The sequence below is a fragment of the Pezoporus flaviventris genome, unplaced genomic scaffold (genome assembly GCF_033815535.1).
Source record: "Pezoporus flaviventris isolate CSIRO_AGI_PZ_B2104156 unplaced genomic scaffold, CSIRO_AGI_Pfla_v1 ptg000036l, whole genome shotgun sequence".
Lineage (NCBI taxonomy): Eukaryota > Metazoa > Chordata > Aves > Psittaciformes > Psittacidae > Pezoporus > Pezoporus flaviventris.
Window position 1 is genome coordinate 9,281,733 of NW_026892584.1, and position 16,616 is coordinate 9,298,348.

At 38.9% G+C, this 16,616-nt stretch overlaps 1 protein-coding gene across 5 annotated transcripts in view; it reads right to left on the minus strand.

Moving 5' to 3' along the window:
• The window catches only part of SERGEF (secretion regulating guanine nucleotide exchange factor), a 162,402-nt gene that overhangs the window by 59,418 nt on the left and 86,368 nt on the right, over positions 1-16,616 (minus strand). For 3 of the 5 annotated variants that reach the window (XM_061463017.1, XM_061463019.1, XM_061463016.1), the window contains one exon: positions 13,998-14,034. The exons of 1 other annotated variant lie outside the window; for it this stretch is intronic. In XM_061463017.1, the coding sequence (XP_061319001.1) occupies positions 13,998-14,034 (37 nt within the window). Of the gene's footprint in view, positions 1-13,997; positions 14,035-16,616 lie in introns of those variants that run through there. One more of the 5 variants, XR_009745053.1, reaches the window with a different exon arrangement.

Here is a 16,616-nt window from a genome sequence, read left to right on the forward strand (position 1 = left end):
CATTTGCTTCCTTAAAATAAGGGAACAAACCCTTTTTTTTTCTTTTTTTTAACTTCCGCATCTAGAAATGCCTTTCATTTTTGCATGTCATGTACAGAACACCAAATGGAGGCATCCTATACTACAGAAGGCATTTATTCAAGTTACAGCTTTGCAGTACTGCAGCATCATCAACATTTAACTGCCTTGGCCAGATGCTTAACAGCTTACAATGTGATTCCAAGCCTTCAAGTTTTCTTCCTCTAACCAACACTAATGCAGCTTAGTAGACTATTTTACAGTGCTACACAGCAGAATGGAAACCAGCTTTTCACAGGATAAAATACTTGCTTTGTGCCTGGATGGTTTTTCTGCGGATCCAGTACATGACAAAACAAGTCATCACACTGCATAAAGCAGAGAAACTGGACTTCAGACAAGTTGTACCTACAGAGTTTTCACCTATATAATCTCTCCTACATCTGCCCCACTGTTTTGTAAAGAGATCACAAAATCTTGAGTTAGAATTTTTACTTAGGTTTTAGGGTTGTGGAGAGAAGCACACATGCAAAAAGTTTACAGCGAACAGTAAAACAGGCTTTCAGACAGCCAAGGAGTATGGATCTAGAATACCCTGTTAATAGAGGAAATAAAAAACATCTAATTCATGGCCACATGGACTCCAACAAAGGTGTGATGAGGATAAGATGGAGTGCCCACCGCAGCAGGGAGTGTGGCATTCATGACTCAAGCAGGGCCTTGTGGTTTTACCTCCCTCAGACCCACCACACTTTTCATTCGGTGCTCTCAGCTGTGGAGCCTGCAGGCTCAGCATCTCCAGCAGACAGTCTCGTTGATTTCTGCTGCTCTTGCCCCATATAGCCAACTGAGTATCTCCAGTGAAATTCTTGCCACAAAGAAAGCATAAGCACATTTATTATCATTATTTTGTAGGTGACTGCACTTTCATACTTGGATATCTCAAGCCGAACTATCATAAACAGTCCTGAAATTCTCTAACCCTTAACTCTTACAGGCAGAGGTTGCCAGCTGTGGGCATATTCTTCCAAAGGATCAGGTGAAATTCAGCACATTCATCTCTAGTCAAGACAGTTAGCAGGTTTGAGCTCCAGCCCCAGGGACTTCAACAATACACAAAGTCCCTGTAATAATACAAGCCTATCATCTTAGGCTTTAGCTGCTTGCACTGAATTTGCAAGTCAGCATCAGGCAGAAGCAAGCAAAAGATCTTTGCAGAGGGAAACAATTCTCAAAGTTAGAAAGCAACAGCTTCACAAAGCATATGGAAGCTAGTAACTATAAATATAAAGAAGTACACAGCATTTGAAGCAGGACAAAAGACTTATCAAGCATCCATTTCAATTACGATACTTTAATGGTAGCTACCCTAATTACCTAGAGAGAAGAAAACAATATCCACACTCTTGTTCAATTTCTGGCATTTAATTTGCTTGCTGGGGAATCTCTTTGCTTAATCGGTATTTATGCTATTTTCCTTGCAAGAACATGTTGCCATGGAGCACCAATCATGGGCGTTAGTAAGTGATTCTGCCTTTTTGAACTGCATATACTCCACTGGAGGGACTGCATCTTTCTACATGCTAGCCTTAGCCTTTTGCTAGGTATGCAGGGCAAAATTACAATGAGCTGAGATCATATTTGTTTTGATTTCAGTGAATGGCCCCATCCAAAAGCTGCTCTTAAAAGTCTTTCCCCATTTTTCAGTGGCACTGTGCTTTGACAGAATGGAGTTCCCTTTCCTTAGAGTGAGAAGGTAGCAGATGGGAGAAGGAGGAGGATCCAAGCAGGGGGAGAAGTATTGCACAAGACTTATGCTGAACTTGTCAACAGAACAAGATTTCTTTACTATGGTGTTTAAAAAAAAATGAAAGTGGCTGCTTTTTTTATCAACAAATCTACAAGGGCTATACAGTAGCATTCAAGTAGCATTCAGGCTTTTTTATTTTAGGGTGTCCAGAACCTACCTAGGAAGAATCTTGCCCTGCAGTTAACTCGATCAACACTGTACTATCAAGACCGAAGGAATCCGAGTGACAGCAAACCATCATGCTGCTTCTGCTGTAAAAGGCAGGTAACATAAGGCTTTAATGCAAGCAGAATACATTTGGATTCCTGCCTCCTTTCATTAGTAGGTGGCAAAACAAGTCTCATGGAAAAAATAAAAAAAAAAAAATTTAAATAGGGTAAGAAGTCTCAGCAAAGATATCAAATCCTGGTACTTTCAACATTTTTTCTCTTTTGGGCCTACAGAAATAATTCACATGAGCATTAAGGTATAACATGACTGCACCCATAAAGGCAGCATAGACTAACAATCCTGATTACATCTCCATTCCGGCACAAGGAGACCTGCAGCTGCCTTCTTCCTGCCTGGCATTTTTCTGTAATAGAGGAACAGAAATGCACTACTAAGACTAAAGGAAGATTTCAGGTTAAATAAGCATGTCTAGAAGTTGCCTCCAGTATGAATCCTTTCATTACCTACCAAGAAGTCCTGTAATAGAGCAGCCTAAAGTCATGTTCAATGACCACAAATCAAATGGTGAGAGGGTTGTCCAGGAACTCACGGGAGAGCACAGAGGCTACTGAGACTTTTCCCCTCCCCTGTACAAAAGTAACATAAAGCACTTACTTTCATTGCCTAACCAAACACCCGCTTCTAGGAAAAGGCCAGAACTATCCATGCACTGAGCCCATATGATAAGGAACCAGTTAGCGTTTCAAATTTGTCACAGCTAACACATCACCCTTCATGTTCGTTGTGAAGCACATGTTAACATGATGAATTCATATGCAACAGCGATTTCTGAAATAATCCCATCTGCAAGGCTCAGTTACAGAACTCCCCTTGAAGTAAAGGTCACAGATTTGATCTACTATATTACATCAGCAGGGAAGAGTAACAAATTATGAATTATTCCTAGCAAAACTAGGGAACAATTTATTTTACAGGAGTTGCAAGTAAGCATTTATTAAATCAGTATCATGAAAGATACACGTTGGCAAACATAACCGCTATCAAGGCTACACTGCAAAACAGTCCTTACCCCTTCAGCATACACACATCTTTCACCATTGACACAGTACACACACCAAGCTCCCTACATGTTCATTTAGAAGTACAACATGTTGCAGGGCTTTAAGAGATACACCTTTCATCTCATTCAATTTTAAAAGACCTTCCAATGTACAAAACTGAAAAAAAAACCTAAACAAGCCAACGAACAATAGCACAAGAGGAAGCATGCAGGAAGAAACAGTTCAGGGGAAAAAACAGTAAGTCTGTAAGCCAAAGCAAACGTACCTTTCAAGCCAAGTGAACTCCCTACTCATAATTAAACTATTATATGGATTTGCGTGGCTTGTCATCTTGCCCATTATCTGAGATGTCTCAAATCAGCAAGATGTTGGTGTCACTGAAAATCAAAGGCATAGAGAAGACAACCTCCAGTTTAGTATCTTTGACATTCACGGCAAAGCATCTGCTTACTCATTCAGTCTCTTGGCAACTCAGATTCGTCACCAAGGTGTTAAATATTTTTAAAAATTAATAGCAAAATGCCTAAAGAAGGGGGAGATGATTAATGATGGATCCTAACAGAAGAATTTCCCCATGCTTTATTAAATTATTGTTCTGAGCATCATTCACAATTCAAAAAAAAAAAAGCTCATCAAGTTCAGAGTCCTTTCTATTTAAAGTTCGCAAGTGACAGAAATTCTTTCCTACTGAGAAAAATGGAAACTGAAATCTTCTAGCCATCCATGTCCTTCATTCATCAGAAAAGGATTGTGTCTTGCATTATAGAACGTCTCATTGGCAGTGGTACTTTGGGGGATGCAGAACAGCCCAACTGTCTTTTACAAGGTAAGAGAAGATTTGTGAACATCTTACGGATTTTTAAGTCACTAGCTCTGCAGGTCACATAAGATCAGAAATCCTGAGAATCTGCTCCATTTTCCAAAGCTCCTCAGAGGAGCCCAGGTCTGGAAAGGCCAAAGGAGGGGCCATAGAGAACTTTGGAGGTCACTCTCACAGCTGGTATAAGCATCAGGGATTTCACTGTGGTACAGCATCACACAAGCTGGCCGAAAGTATTTAAAAAGAAGGTGTACAAAAGAGCAAATGTGGCTGCTAGGCTCCCTGGGTGTAATCTCAAACTCACAGAACAACCCATAACAAAAACAAATGTCACCGATGTATATGGGCAACCTTAAACATCAGATTTCATGTCCTCTTTATCAGCTCATTTGGCAGTTTCACCTCTTCCACCTATTGCCTTGGGCTAGTGCTCCCCATGATAATCACTTTACAGTAATCTATGTTCCTATACAAGGCAGGGACATAATAAGATGCTAAATTTACAGAAAGGGAGAGTGAAGAGAGCTAAGCCTATAACATGAATTCCTGGCATCACATGCAGGCCTTCCTAGAAAGCATTTAATTTAGCAAACCACTGCCATAATATATACAACAGATGTTTAAGCCAGAATCAATATGTCATGTATTATCTTCTCAAGGTAATTTTTCCATTAGATTTATAGAGGGGAGGAGTAGGTAGGCCAGAACACTTATTAAGCTAGGGAAAATGTCACTACTTCATCTGAAAAAATCTATCAGGAAGGACTCATCATACTGTTTTTTAAAATCACTACAGTTTTGGAAAAGGGGGGTGTTGTGCCTGTTGTTAGTTGGGTTTCTTTGTTTTCCAGAACACTGATAGATGTGCTACCATCTTTAGCAAGTTTACAGCTATCATGATCAAATACATAGGCAACACAGGCATTCTACTCCTCAAAGACTGATGGGCACCAAGACCTTTATATGTAGCAGTTGTCTCTCACTTCATTCAGCTTGCTGCTAACTAGAGTTATGTTTGAAACTGTGCCATAAACAACTAAAACATGCTTGACCTGATTCTTGTTTGATTTACTTGATTAGCGTGAATATATCAACTCTTCTCGCTGCTCTGCAAAAAATGTTAAATGCGCTGTGTTAAATGTCTCTTAAAGCCCTGCTCAGTACAGCTGTCAGTCCTTTTCACTTTCTCACTGTTGAAATAAGCCCAGCAATTTAAAAATAAAATTATGGGAAGCCATTTCTCAGAAATAATAAAAGTCCCAGTTTAGCCCAGTTGCTTCTCAGAGACTCTGCAAGAAGCACAGGAAATAGCACAAAGGTGAAACGAGCCTTCAAAGCACTTTTTATTTTTAATTACTTTGTTACCTCCCTTCCATAAAGAAGCATTTGAGTGAAATAAGTTCAAAAAGTAAGGAGGGGTAAAGGTTGATTGTTACAAATATACCAACTTTTCTTTTCAGCCCTGGTTTGACTTTTTTTGCCCTAATTTTTTTTAAGACTCACCTCTCTAAAGCCAATGGGTTTTAATAAAAGACTTCATTTTTACCTTGAAAGCTTGCTCCAGTCTTGCAAGCCTGAATGGCTTCTTTATTAGCAGTAAGTAAAACAATATTGCCTGCCAGCTAATACCAGCACATTTTCTCCATTACCTTTAAGTTCAAAATCCTAATTCCTGAAGCGGAAAAAGAGGATCTGCCCTTATGGGACGCTAGAGGAATAATTCCCTATCCACACTCGTGTACAAACTTTTTGCTTTGGTGCATACCTTAGTCCTGCACAATTACAGCCATGAGAGGGATACATGTATTGTCCCAGAAATGTCCCTGTTTCATCACTAGCTTTGCAACATTTCACATATATCCTTAGAGCGTCACCTCTCAGACCTATGTCACTGCCAGCATCTCTGACTTCAGCTTCAGCTTCTAAGAGATTTTTCTGACCTTCATAAGTAAAAGAGAGCAGTTGAAGAATGTGACCAAAATGCACTACCAAATTAAAAAACTGGGCAGCAAAGATGACTTTGAAATGTGTATTTGTGAAAAATTCAGGGTCAAGCCAATCTCAAAAGCTTAAACAAAAAATCCCTGATTCAAATGTTTTTATTAAGCAGAAAGCTACCTACAATATTTCAGATGGTGTAAGACGCTACTTGCTAAATTTGCACAAAGGAGAGAGAAGAGGGCTAAGCATGTTCAAGGCCAGGCTGGACAGAGCCTTGGGCGACTTGGTTTGGTGTGAGGCATCCCTGCCCATGGCAGGGTGATGGAACTAGTTGGTCTTAAGGTCCTTTCCAACCTGAACCATTCCATGATTCTATGAATTCCTGGCATCACACGCTGGCCTTCCTAGAAAACATTTAATTTAGCAAACCACTGCTATAATATATACAAGAAATGTTTGAGCCAGAATCAATTCGTCATATATTATTTTCTCAAGGTAATTCTTCCATTAGAGGGTAAGAGAGAGACACACACAAAATATCAGACAAAAAAAGCTTCAGAGATTATTCACTTACTGTGTGTAATTAACACATGCATTTGTGCGCTGACAGAAAAGTTTCTTAATGTGCCATAAAGGAGGTGGATGGTGAGTACACACAAACATACGGGTGTCAACCCAAGATGTTCACCCCTGGAGAGCCACAAATCCCACAGCAGGGTAAGGGCACTCCTCCCACCAGCTTTCTAAATATAAACCACCTTTCCCTCCTGCCAGCCCTTAAGCCGCAAAATTTCTACTCAGTGATACTCTTAAAAGTTTAAGTGTTGAGGTTGTTATGCGTACAGAGCCCACAATTATCAGCACAGCTTACTTGGGCATTGGTCAGTAGGGCAGTACTGAAGCCTTAATTTGTTGCTCTTCCAAGTGCTTTCAGCTGCTTTGCTAGCCTTGTGCTTTTCCTCCAGTGAGCACCTCTCCTATGCGCTCTAAATGACTCCCTGAAGCCACGGACATTTGTCGTTTCTCTTATTTTATAGCCAACAAATGCTTAATCTCTCTTTGGTGAGCAAGGGTGACTATTGTTGTTACTCCTGTTTGCTCCCTTGCAAATTAAGATAAATATGCCTCAGATACGTTGGATATATTTTTCTCCCACTTTAAAGTAATTGCTTCACTTATAGCCTCCGAGTAAACAAATATAATAAAACCTAATTTGTTTTCTAAATACTTAGTATCCATCCAGTGAACCCTCTGACCAAGGACTGCATGCATCTGTACTGCAGCTCCTACTCCCAAGTCTTCCCATCCTCCCCAATCCTCCAAAAATAGGTGGAAGGACTTTTCCATTTCACCCATATCTGCAAGCAAGAGCTCTCTACTCATTCTGCTTCAAGTGAAATTCTTGCTTGGTAGCATTTTCTGGTTGGTTGTTAGCTTCCTATGACAATTATCTTCTCTAACTGCCACTCATAGTTCCAGCTAGATAGTTTTAGCTGTCACCAAAGGTTAATACCGCATGCTTGCCTCTTACCCATCTGTTGTAGGGTTTTTGACGCAGCAGAATTATGCCTGTAGATGTGATACGGTGTCTCACAGGAAACACAATGACAGTTAGTGCACAAGAGCTCAACTCCAGACAAACCATAAGCTGACACCACAGTGATATGTAAAGTTCAATTAAAAATTTTACAAGAATTGTGAGCTTTTTCTACAGAAAAATAACAGCTTTTATGTTCAGAGCCCAAGCAGCTCTCTATCTGGTAACGACAGGAAACCACACTGTAAACAAAATGACAAGCACTACATTATTACCTGTTTATATGCTAAATGATATAAATTAAGATAGACACACATCCCCCAAGATTAATTAGATCTTAAAATTGCCTCTCCGAGGGGAAGGAAAATGACTGCAACTCCTGTTACTTGTAATGCAGCACCAAAAAAAGAAAAAGTAATAATAATAAGGTCCCATTACGGTAGGCAGTGCTAAAATACACTAAGAGGCAGATTTTATTCCAAAGATTTCACAGTCTAAATTGACAAGCCACACAGAGAAAACAGGAAGATGAATGAAGCATTCTGCAGAGTCAAATCACCCAAAACAGTGATAAAGCCTGGAAGGGGAGGTAGCTGCAAAATATAGACTTCATTTCAGTCATAGAAGATGCAGTACAGCAAGACCTTATCCTAAACTCTGGAATTTCTTTCTAGGGGAGTCAATGTGATCCTATTTTTATTGTGGATCTAACTAGCTTTTCACAGGAAAATATTCACCCTTTCCTATAACCAGTGACCACTGACTTTACACAACTTGGTTGTGACAAAACTTTTTTTAGCCCCATTAGAAGCCTTTTCCAAATGTTGAAATTAACATTTCCTCATTTCTCATCACCTTACACCCACAAATTCATAAAATAGTTGGCAGCTTGGCTTTCCATTAGCCCTTGGAATAGAATCTCAAAGAGATCAGAGTTTCCAATTTTGTGAGGGTAATCTGCTGAAAATTACAAAAAAATCAGACATTTCAAATTCACTTTCAGCTTCTGTCTTACCAGAGGAACAATTAGTTTGCCTGAAGGATGAAACACTCTACAGAAAAAAAAAAAAACAAAGCAAAAAGACAAGTGAACAGCACTGTTAGGTCTCATTGTACCTAAACATGATAAGAAAGCTTGACATCAGATCTGTACCTAGCTCTGTAGAAAGCCCTAAGACAGGTGCTCACTTAATGATAGGAGCACGGCTGCCTTTTTTTTTTCTTTACAACAAATACAACTGAAGTGATTTATATTTTAAAGAGCTGTTTTAACAGTCAAAGCCACACTAAGAGCTACATGACATACAAAATGGCTGTGCCAGGGAACAAATTTAAAATGCTGACACATAACCCCCATGAAAATGACAACAGTGATGGTTACTCGAAGTCCTGCCAGGTGCCCTTTAATAAGCAGAAAATGTGATCAGTGCTGCAATGCAAAGAGCCAGCATGCTGCAACATGACTCCATGCTGGTCTGCCAGGAAACCTTTACAATGGAGACCCTGGCTGCACTGGGAGTTTTCATGCATAATAAATAAAGCAGCAGAGCAGTAGACTGAGGCCCCTTGCTGAACACCAGTGCCCTCCACTGCACATGCTGAAGACTCCTCCAAATACTACAGCAATATCAAAAGGCAGAGAGAAAATTTATGATTTTTCTCTTTATGACAGACTGCTGAGTCCCCCAGCACTGAATGTCAGACACATGACTACATCCGCCCCTTCGTAGGGCTGCTGTGAACATCTAAATAATACTGTCAGCATAACACAGAGCTCCATCCATCAGCCTGCACAGTCTCCTCTTGCCATCGGTGCTCACTCTGCCGTAGGAATATGCCTTTCATAACCTGTTACAGTACTTCCTCAATGATGTTTTATATAATAAGCTAGTTGCAATCACGGGACTTCACTAAAAGAACATGACCTTGTTCATTAAGAGGTAGTGGCTCCCATCTAAGAACCTTTATTAAAAAATGTGGAACCAAAGTGTCTGGGATGGCAAAAACATCACCATTATTTTAGGATCTGTATCATCAACTTCCTAAGTTTGGGATCATTTTAATCACATTTATTTTCCAGCTCATAACTGCTATGTTGTTCCAGCATAAGAACATAAAGAGCAAATTTTAACAGATCATGGAAAAATAATTCTTTTACTGTCCCTCTAATGCTACTGCACACTTCAGTTCAGAGCACTTGAAGTAGGACCTGCCATTTCAGTGGAGGAATATTTTATCCTGATGTCTTGTACAAAGACTACTCTACCATTAAATTTAGTATTACTGTTTACTCTCCAACTGGATGAACTGCAGCTTCAGAGAGATGTGACTGCCCATGTCATGATATTTACAGCAGTGGTTGCACATAAGCCACAGAGAAGACAGAAGCATGAAAGAGATCACATGTTCTAAAATGAGACAAACATAAAAGGCAGCGGAAGACAAAACTAACCCTGTTCTGGATGGGCCTATTACTTAGCAGAAAGTTGAGAAGTGATTTTTAAAATGTTATATTAGAACACTGTCGTATTGAACACACTGAAATGGGGATCAGTGTGATCAGACAGGGGCTTGTCTCCTCACGTCATTTCTGCTTCCATGTGCAAAACATGCTTATGGTCGCACAGCCAACTTCAGCATTGTGGGTTGTTTGGTTTTTTTTGTTGTTATAAAATTAGTCACGTAGTGCCCCTCCACTACCATTACTCATGGGGAAAAAGCAGTGCTAAGTAGCTAACCTGAAAAGAAAAAAGTCTAAAGGAGACAGAGACAAGTATCAAGGGAGTAACTGCACAACAACAGTAATCACAAAGCCCAGATTCTTCTTGTGAATACTGCTGTACCATTGTCACCTGCAATAACTGCTTCTGCAGCGTGTGTGACTACACAGCAGGGATTTGTGGACTAGCTTTAAATCCTCCATGGAACACAATAACATAGTCCTGACCACAAGTCAGAATTCACCATGCTGATTATGAAAGTGTAAGGAAATGCCATTTGCACCATTTGAAGTAGCTGTGTGTCTAAACACTTTTCCCCTTTAAGACACCATACCTGAAAAACTGTTTACTTGAAAGGTCCATGTCTTTCTCTTCCAAATGCACACAAATATTTAAAGTGTCCAAGTTACCCATTGTATTAGCAGAAAAATCACTAGCTAGATTTGGTATCAGCCACTGCACTACTGTAGGCATGTACAGACCAGGTAAGAAGTAAGTTTTTATAAATGTACAGTCAAGGGGACTCAAATACCACTTTGAAGGCTGCTTTAAAGCTACACTTAACTGAAGCTAATCAGGTTTTAGAGCTGCTTTTAAAACAAGCATTTCTCCCCATACTTTCTCCAGTATCTTTCTCTTAGATTTTTATTGGTTCATTCAGATTGAGAAAATGACTTAAAAGCAAGATCAAAGAGGGACATTACGCTTTACCAAGGTTTTGACAATGATTCAAATTATTTCTTTCTTTTTTTTTTTGTTTTCTACTACTTCAAGAAGGCTTGAATAAAATTTCTGTACTTCATTAAAATAAGACATTTGCATGCGGAGGCCCTTCAAGGCATTCTGTCCTGTGCCTTGTGGTTACAGTCAAGACAGGCATACATTTTATATCTACTCTATTTCTGCATAGTTAATGTTCCTTATTTAAGTTGCAGCATTGCATGAGCTACATACGGCATGCTAAGCGTTCTCTTAAAAGATATTTATTCTCTTTTTTAAAAAAGGAGGATCAAAGTCTTAGTGGTGAGCAGTAAGAGTCTTCCCCATAAATGCCATTTTTAGTCACATGCTTTTCAGGGTAAGAATCAAATCTCCTTATTTTTTCAGTGTTGCAAAGACTACAGACTCCCAAACCTGGAAAAGCTCAACTTCATCACAATGATTTAGTTCCCTTATGCATTTCAGTCATTCAAAGATTCTGTCTTAATATCATGAAGTTCAGAGCTCCACAGTGCAGCTATCATACACTCAGGCTGAAAAGCCAGTCTTTGTTTTGCCCAGTAAGTTCATACAAGGTTACAGTGTTGGAAGATATTTTTCAGATATGAGATGTTATACAACATTTATTAAATAACTATTCATTTTTTAGTCAAAAATATGCTGGCTCCCATGATAATTAATCCTTGATTGAGATGAAAAGTGTGAGGTTTATTCTTATTAGGCAGGGATTTCATTTTCAAGTGAGAAGTGATACAAACACAAGAAGTATTACAATACTTGCAAATTTTAGAATTAGACCAACAGGACAACCCCAAACCAAAACAAAAATGTGTTTTCACCAAGAGCTAGAAGTGAAGATGTTTACACTGTTTCATGTACTAATTATTATGTTTAACTCATCAAGTTTAGAAACAGATATGTTTGGAGACATCCCTCAACTCCTTTTCCTTTATATCAAATTCACCACATAACCAAATGAAAACTGAACTTCTTCCGATTTACCCTCCAAAAAAAAGGAGTCAGTGCCATCACAATGAAGAAATAGCCAAACTTTGCACTGACTTAAGCAGAAGGCAAGAAAAGAGAATTCAAGTAATTAAAAAAATACAAATGGATGCAGACTATATAAAGTAACATGAAAAAAACTAACTGCTTGCTAGCCCTACAAATCAGTTTGTATCAGCAAGATGACTGGAACAAAACTTCAGCATTTGTGAAATGAGTCATAAATCTATCCAATATCTCTCTCTCAAAAAATGTTTCTATTTAAAAGATGCAGCAAAAAAAGTACAAATATATTTGTATATACAATCAGAAATAGTGACATGAACATTATGCTGCTAAAAGCTTTTTTACCTTGCATATTGAATTTGACTTATTTCAGTCTTAAAGACTATCATTCAAGCATTTACTAATTAAATATGAAACTGATGAGATAGTTGTCCTAAATAAACTCTGTGTGAATGATAAGTTATTAGAAAATTGTACAATCAAGTATACATATTTATGGAAGTCTGTGTGATATCTTTAAGGAATATAACAGTTGACAGCTTTGAACTAAGAATGACAAGTGATGAGAGAAATCCTGCCACAGAATATTCTAAAAAGTCAACCTCTTAAAAGCACATGTAAAAATTAATTTCTGGACTGAAATGTATCATAGTTGCTTAGTTCAAAAAAAATAGTAACATCACGTCCTTGTTGTCCCTTAAAATAAAACTGACTGGCTTCCAGCATTGGTAATTTTCGCATTGAAGTCAGTAAGTGTAGCACACAGCTTAGGCATATGATGTTCTTTACATATGCTAAGCTCTTAGTTTATTGTAACTTCTAGAATTTCCTTCCCCTACCCATTTTTTTTTCAGAGTTTTCTGCCTAGGAGGCAGAAAGGTTAAAAGGACATAAAGAGAGAGAAGGTTGTTCAAACTCAATGTTTTGCCTTCATGTACACTGGAGGAATCTGCTAGCGGTACACTTTCAGTCCATCAATTCAGCAAGAAACAAGATTGCTCTTCAGCTGACGTTCAGAAGCACCAGGCTGACAATTAATACAGGCATGTGACACTGAGTGAGTAGGGAGAAGCTAAAGGAAAAATCTTTTCTTAAAACCAGGTATAAACTAAGTAGAGCTTCACAAGTTCTCTGCAGGTTTTAACTACAGAAGGATAATTGGAAAATATACTACAGTATATATGAAAATTTACTACATAGACAGAACACTACTTCTGTGGTTTCTTACTGAAACTCATCAAGACAACAAGTTTAAATAAATACCATAAAAATTAGGACACGGAATGCAGGTTGGATACCAAATAGCTGGTTTTTTCCACACCTGTCATACTACACTTAAGAAAATAAAGAAAATTCTTTACTTAACATCTCAACACATCAGCCGCAGCAATCAAAAATGTCTGTGTGGATGGAGTGCTATACTGAAACTTAGAAGACCGTTTCATTTCCAGTTCTGATGAGTACAGAATTCCTTTCTTCATCTCTCTCACCCTGTCTATTAATGAGGATAATTATTCTGACTTCCTTTATAAAGCACCTGAAAAATCTACATTTTAAAATGTTCTTAAACATGCATTTATAATACACTTACTTAAATGTATCAAACTTCAATTATCAACTCATCACATGAAAGCAACAATCTGATTGTTCCTGGAATTGGCACACAAAGTTCAATTTTTCCACTGACATGAGCTTCCTAGTACTTTCATAATTATTACAACAGCTGCATTATACTGCGACCCACTAAAGAACCCGACTACCAGTGACTGACGTTTTGAAGATTTTCCAAGCTTTGAACAGCAGAAGACCCAGGATTTATTTCACTGACAATTTTCATGTTAAACAAAGATACTTTTTACCAGCTTGATGCCACTCTAAGTCTGCAGCTTGAATTGTTGCAATGGCTCCATTCTAAAACATACTGCAGCATTTTGCGACTGTATTTTGCCGTTTGATGTATGGACCCTTCTCTTCTTACAGGGACTGGTCAATAAGGGCACTTTTCATCATATCCACTTACGATACTGGTTTCTCTTCTTTCCTCCACATTTATATGTTACTTTCCTCTTTTCTGCTGCACACAATGCCCTTAATCACTCGGTATGTTTGATGTGCATATTTTCCTTTCATCTTGCACTACTTAAACATGAAAAAAGGTGAGGAGTTGATATAAAATTAAGCTACTTACCAACTACTGCCAGATTATGCTCTGAGCCACATGCGATCTGAAAAGGAAATATGAATGAATTAAAGAGAACCTGCTTAACAGTAGGAAGACAACCACAATTATGTCAGGAAATTAAAAATTAACCTGAAACAAACAACTACAATTTGTAGGATGCAGAATCAAGGTTGAAGAGCTCTCACTTTTAAATGAAATTTCATTTGCAGTCTTACTAAGGGGCTTCATGGGGGAGGGAGGTATCTTTGTTTTGTTAATAAAAAGGCATTTTCTTTTCAAAATGCAGTCACCACTGACATTTCAATCCTTAGGAGCAAGACTGGGCACAGTTCCGCAAAAAACGTCACACCCTTGACAACATCCACTGGATCCAACAAGACTATTTATAGGCACAGAGCAAACACAGATTAAGCCTTTGCAACATCAGAGCCACGCAGAGACAGCTGGGAACTGAAAGGGTGATGAAGATCTCAACTTCTCTTATCTATGCTGTTTTTCCAGATGATCCCTGAAGAACTGCACAAGCATACAGACTCAGCGTGATAAACCTGAAACGATATGATCCCTATGGTCATTCATCTAGAATGGAGCAAAATACCATAGAACTCAGCTCTTCTATTAGCAGCAAGCTGGTTTCATTTTCATAAGCTGCAGGGGAAAAAATATCAAAGTTACTTTAGCATATATCACACAGCAGCATTCACAAAGCCTTCCTAAGCTCTTCACAAACGATGGCAACATGCAGTAGGTAACAAGAACCTACTGCAAGGACTTGTCTCTACAACTGAATTCTTTTGCAATGTCACTGCTGGCATAACTGACATAACACAGACATCTAACACAAAGTTATTCTGCTGAGTGCCCTCAAGTTTTAAATTAAAACAAGCAATCCCCTCAGATCCGGTATCTGGTTCACTATCTTGCACCTGATTACCCATTACATATACTGGAGAAAATTAATAAGCACATTCTTCTACTTCTTAAAAGCACATTTGCAATGATAAAATATAAAGCATATGCTCAATTATATTAAAAAAAAAGTCTATACCATCAAAATTTTATGTAGTTTTGTGAGTGTATAACTTTATAGTTTTTATGGCCAGAGAAACAGCTACGATCAACTCAATGTCTGTGTAACATAAAACCATAGAACCTAGCAACAGTCCTTGTACTCAGCTCACTGTGGTTGAGCATTTACTAGAAAACAAAATACCCAAGACTGACACACAGACTAGCTTGATCAATTCTGTTACAGATAAACACTGCAACCATTGCTGCTCATGATGTACCCATACCACAACTCTGAGATGAAAACATTTGATCAGTACCATCCCAAAGCAACAACGGCAAAGAAGACAAAGCAGACTCTTTAGGATAGAGCTGCTTAGCCAAGACATGAAAGCACTTGGGAAAACAAGGCAAGAAAAATAATTCAAGTCACAGCACACTCCAGCATGGCCTCATCTTGAGAAAAATCAAGACAAAGCAGCAGGAAAAGCAATGCCTTTGCAAGAGCACTACCAGGACTGCATCAAGTCTTCTATTCCACAACACTGCAGAGAGGCAAAGCTTTAAGCTCTGACTGTTAAAATGCATAAATAATCATCATATGCCACATCATTATCCTTGCCACAAGCCAGAGCCCTACAGAGGAGCACAGCAGAACAGCACAGCACAACAGAATAGGTTCCTAACACCTATTCACTGGCTAATGCTCCCACCTATGCTTCTCAAGCTTGAAGATTGATGCCATGGAAACAAGATCCACACATGGAAACACAAGCAAAGGCTTTCTAGAAAAATAAAATAAAATAAAAGAAGCAAACTCTGCATCTTCATCAAATGCTGAAAATTGGAGATACTGAAGCTACTGCTAATAAAATAGTAAATTTTATCCAAGGTGTGAATAATCCTCTCTTGACCACTTCCCTAGGAAATATACTAAAACAGGCATAGACTCAAAAGCATCGGTACAAAAGAACTGAAGAATGGCTCAGGCTGGTGGCTCATACCTACCTGCCAGGAACCCCTTCAGAAATACGTTAAAAAAAAAAAAAAATTAACACACCCAAACTAGGTGTTGTTCAATATGTGAAACATCCCCTGACAAAGAAGCATTTTATTCCTGTATCTAACAACAGCAGCTACAGAGCCAGCAAACCAGATAAAAGAATGCTGGTGACCTCGAACAGCTTTATACTCCGTCCATGTAGCTGTTACTCTGCCCACCATTCAGAGACACCCGTTAGCCAGCTTACCAGGTTGTAAGGGAGTCAGCCAAACCAGGCTGGATACAACCAGCCCAGGAACTGCTGTATTATACAGACGTCCCAGTTCTGGGGAGTTGCCTCCATGACAGTCACATTGTTCAGCTGCACTCACTGCAGCTCTGTAGCCTAATGGGGTAAAACCTCCAGCAAAGCACAAATGACCAGTGCTGCTGCACCTCTTTCATTCAAGTAAAATCCACTTCAGTGGAAGTGACAGCTCTGCTAACAATTACTGAAATCAAGCAAAATCACAAGCTGTTGAAGGCAGTGCCCTGGATTCACCTTTGATGGCCCAGGTCAAGGAGAGCACACGACATGTACCAGCAACAGCACTGCGCTCCATAGAAGGAATTGC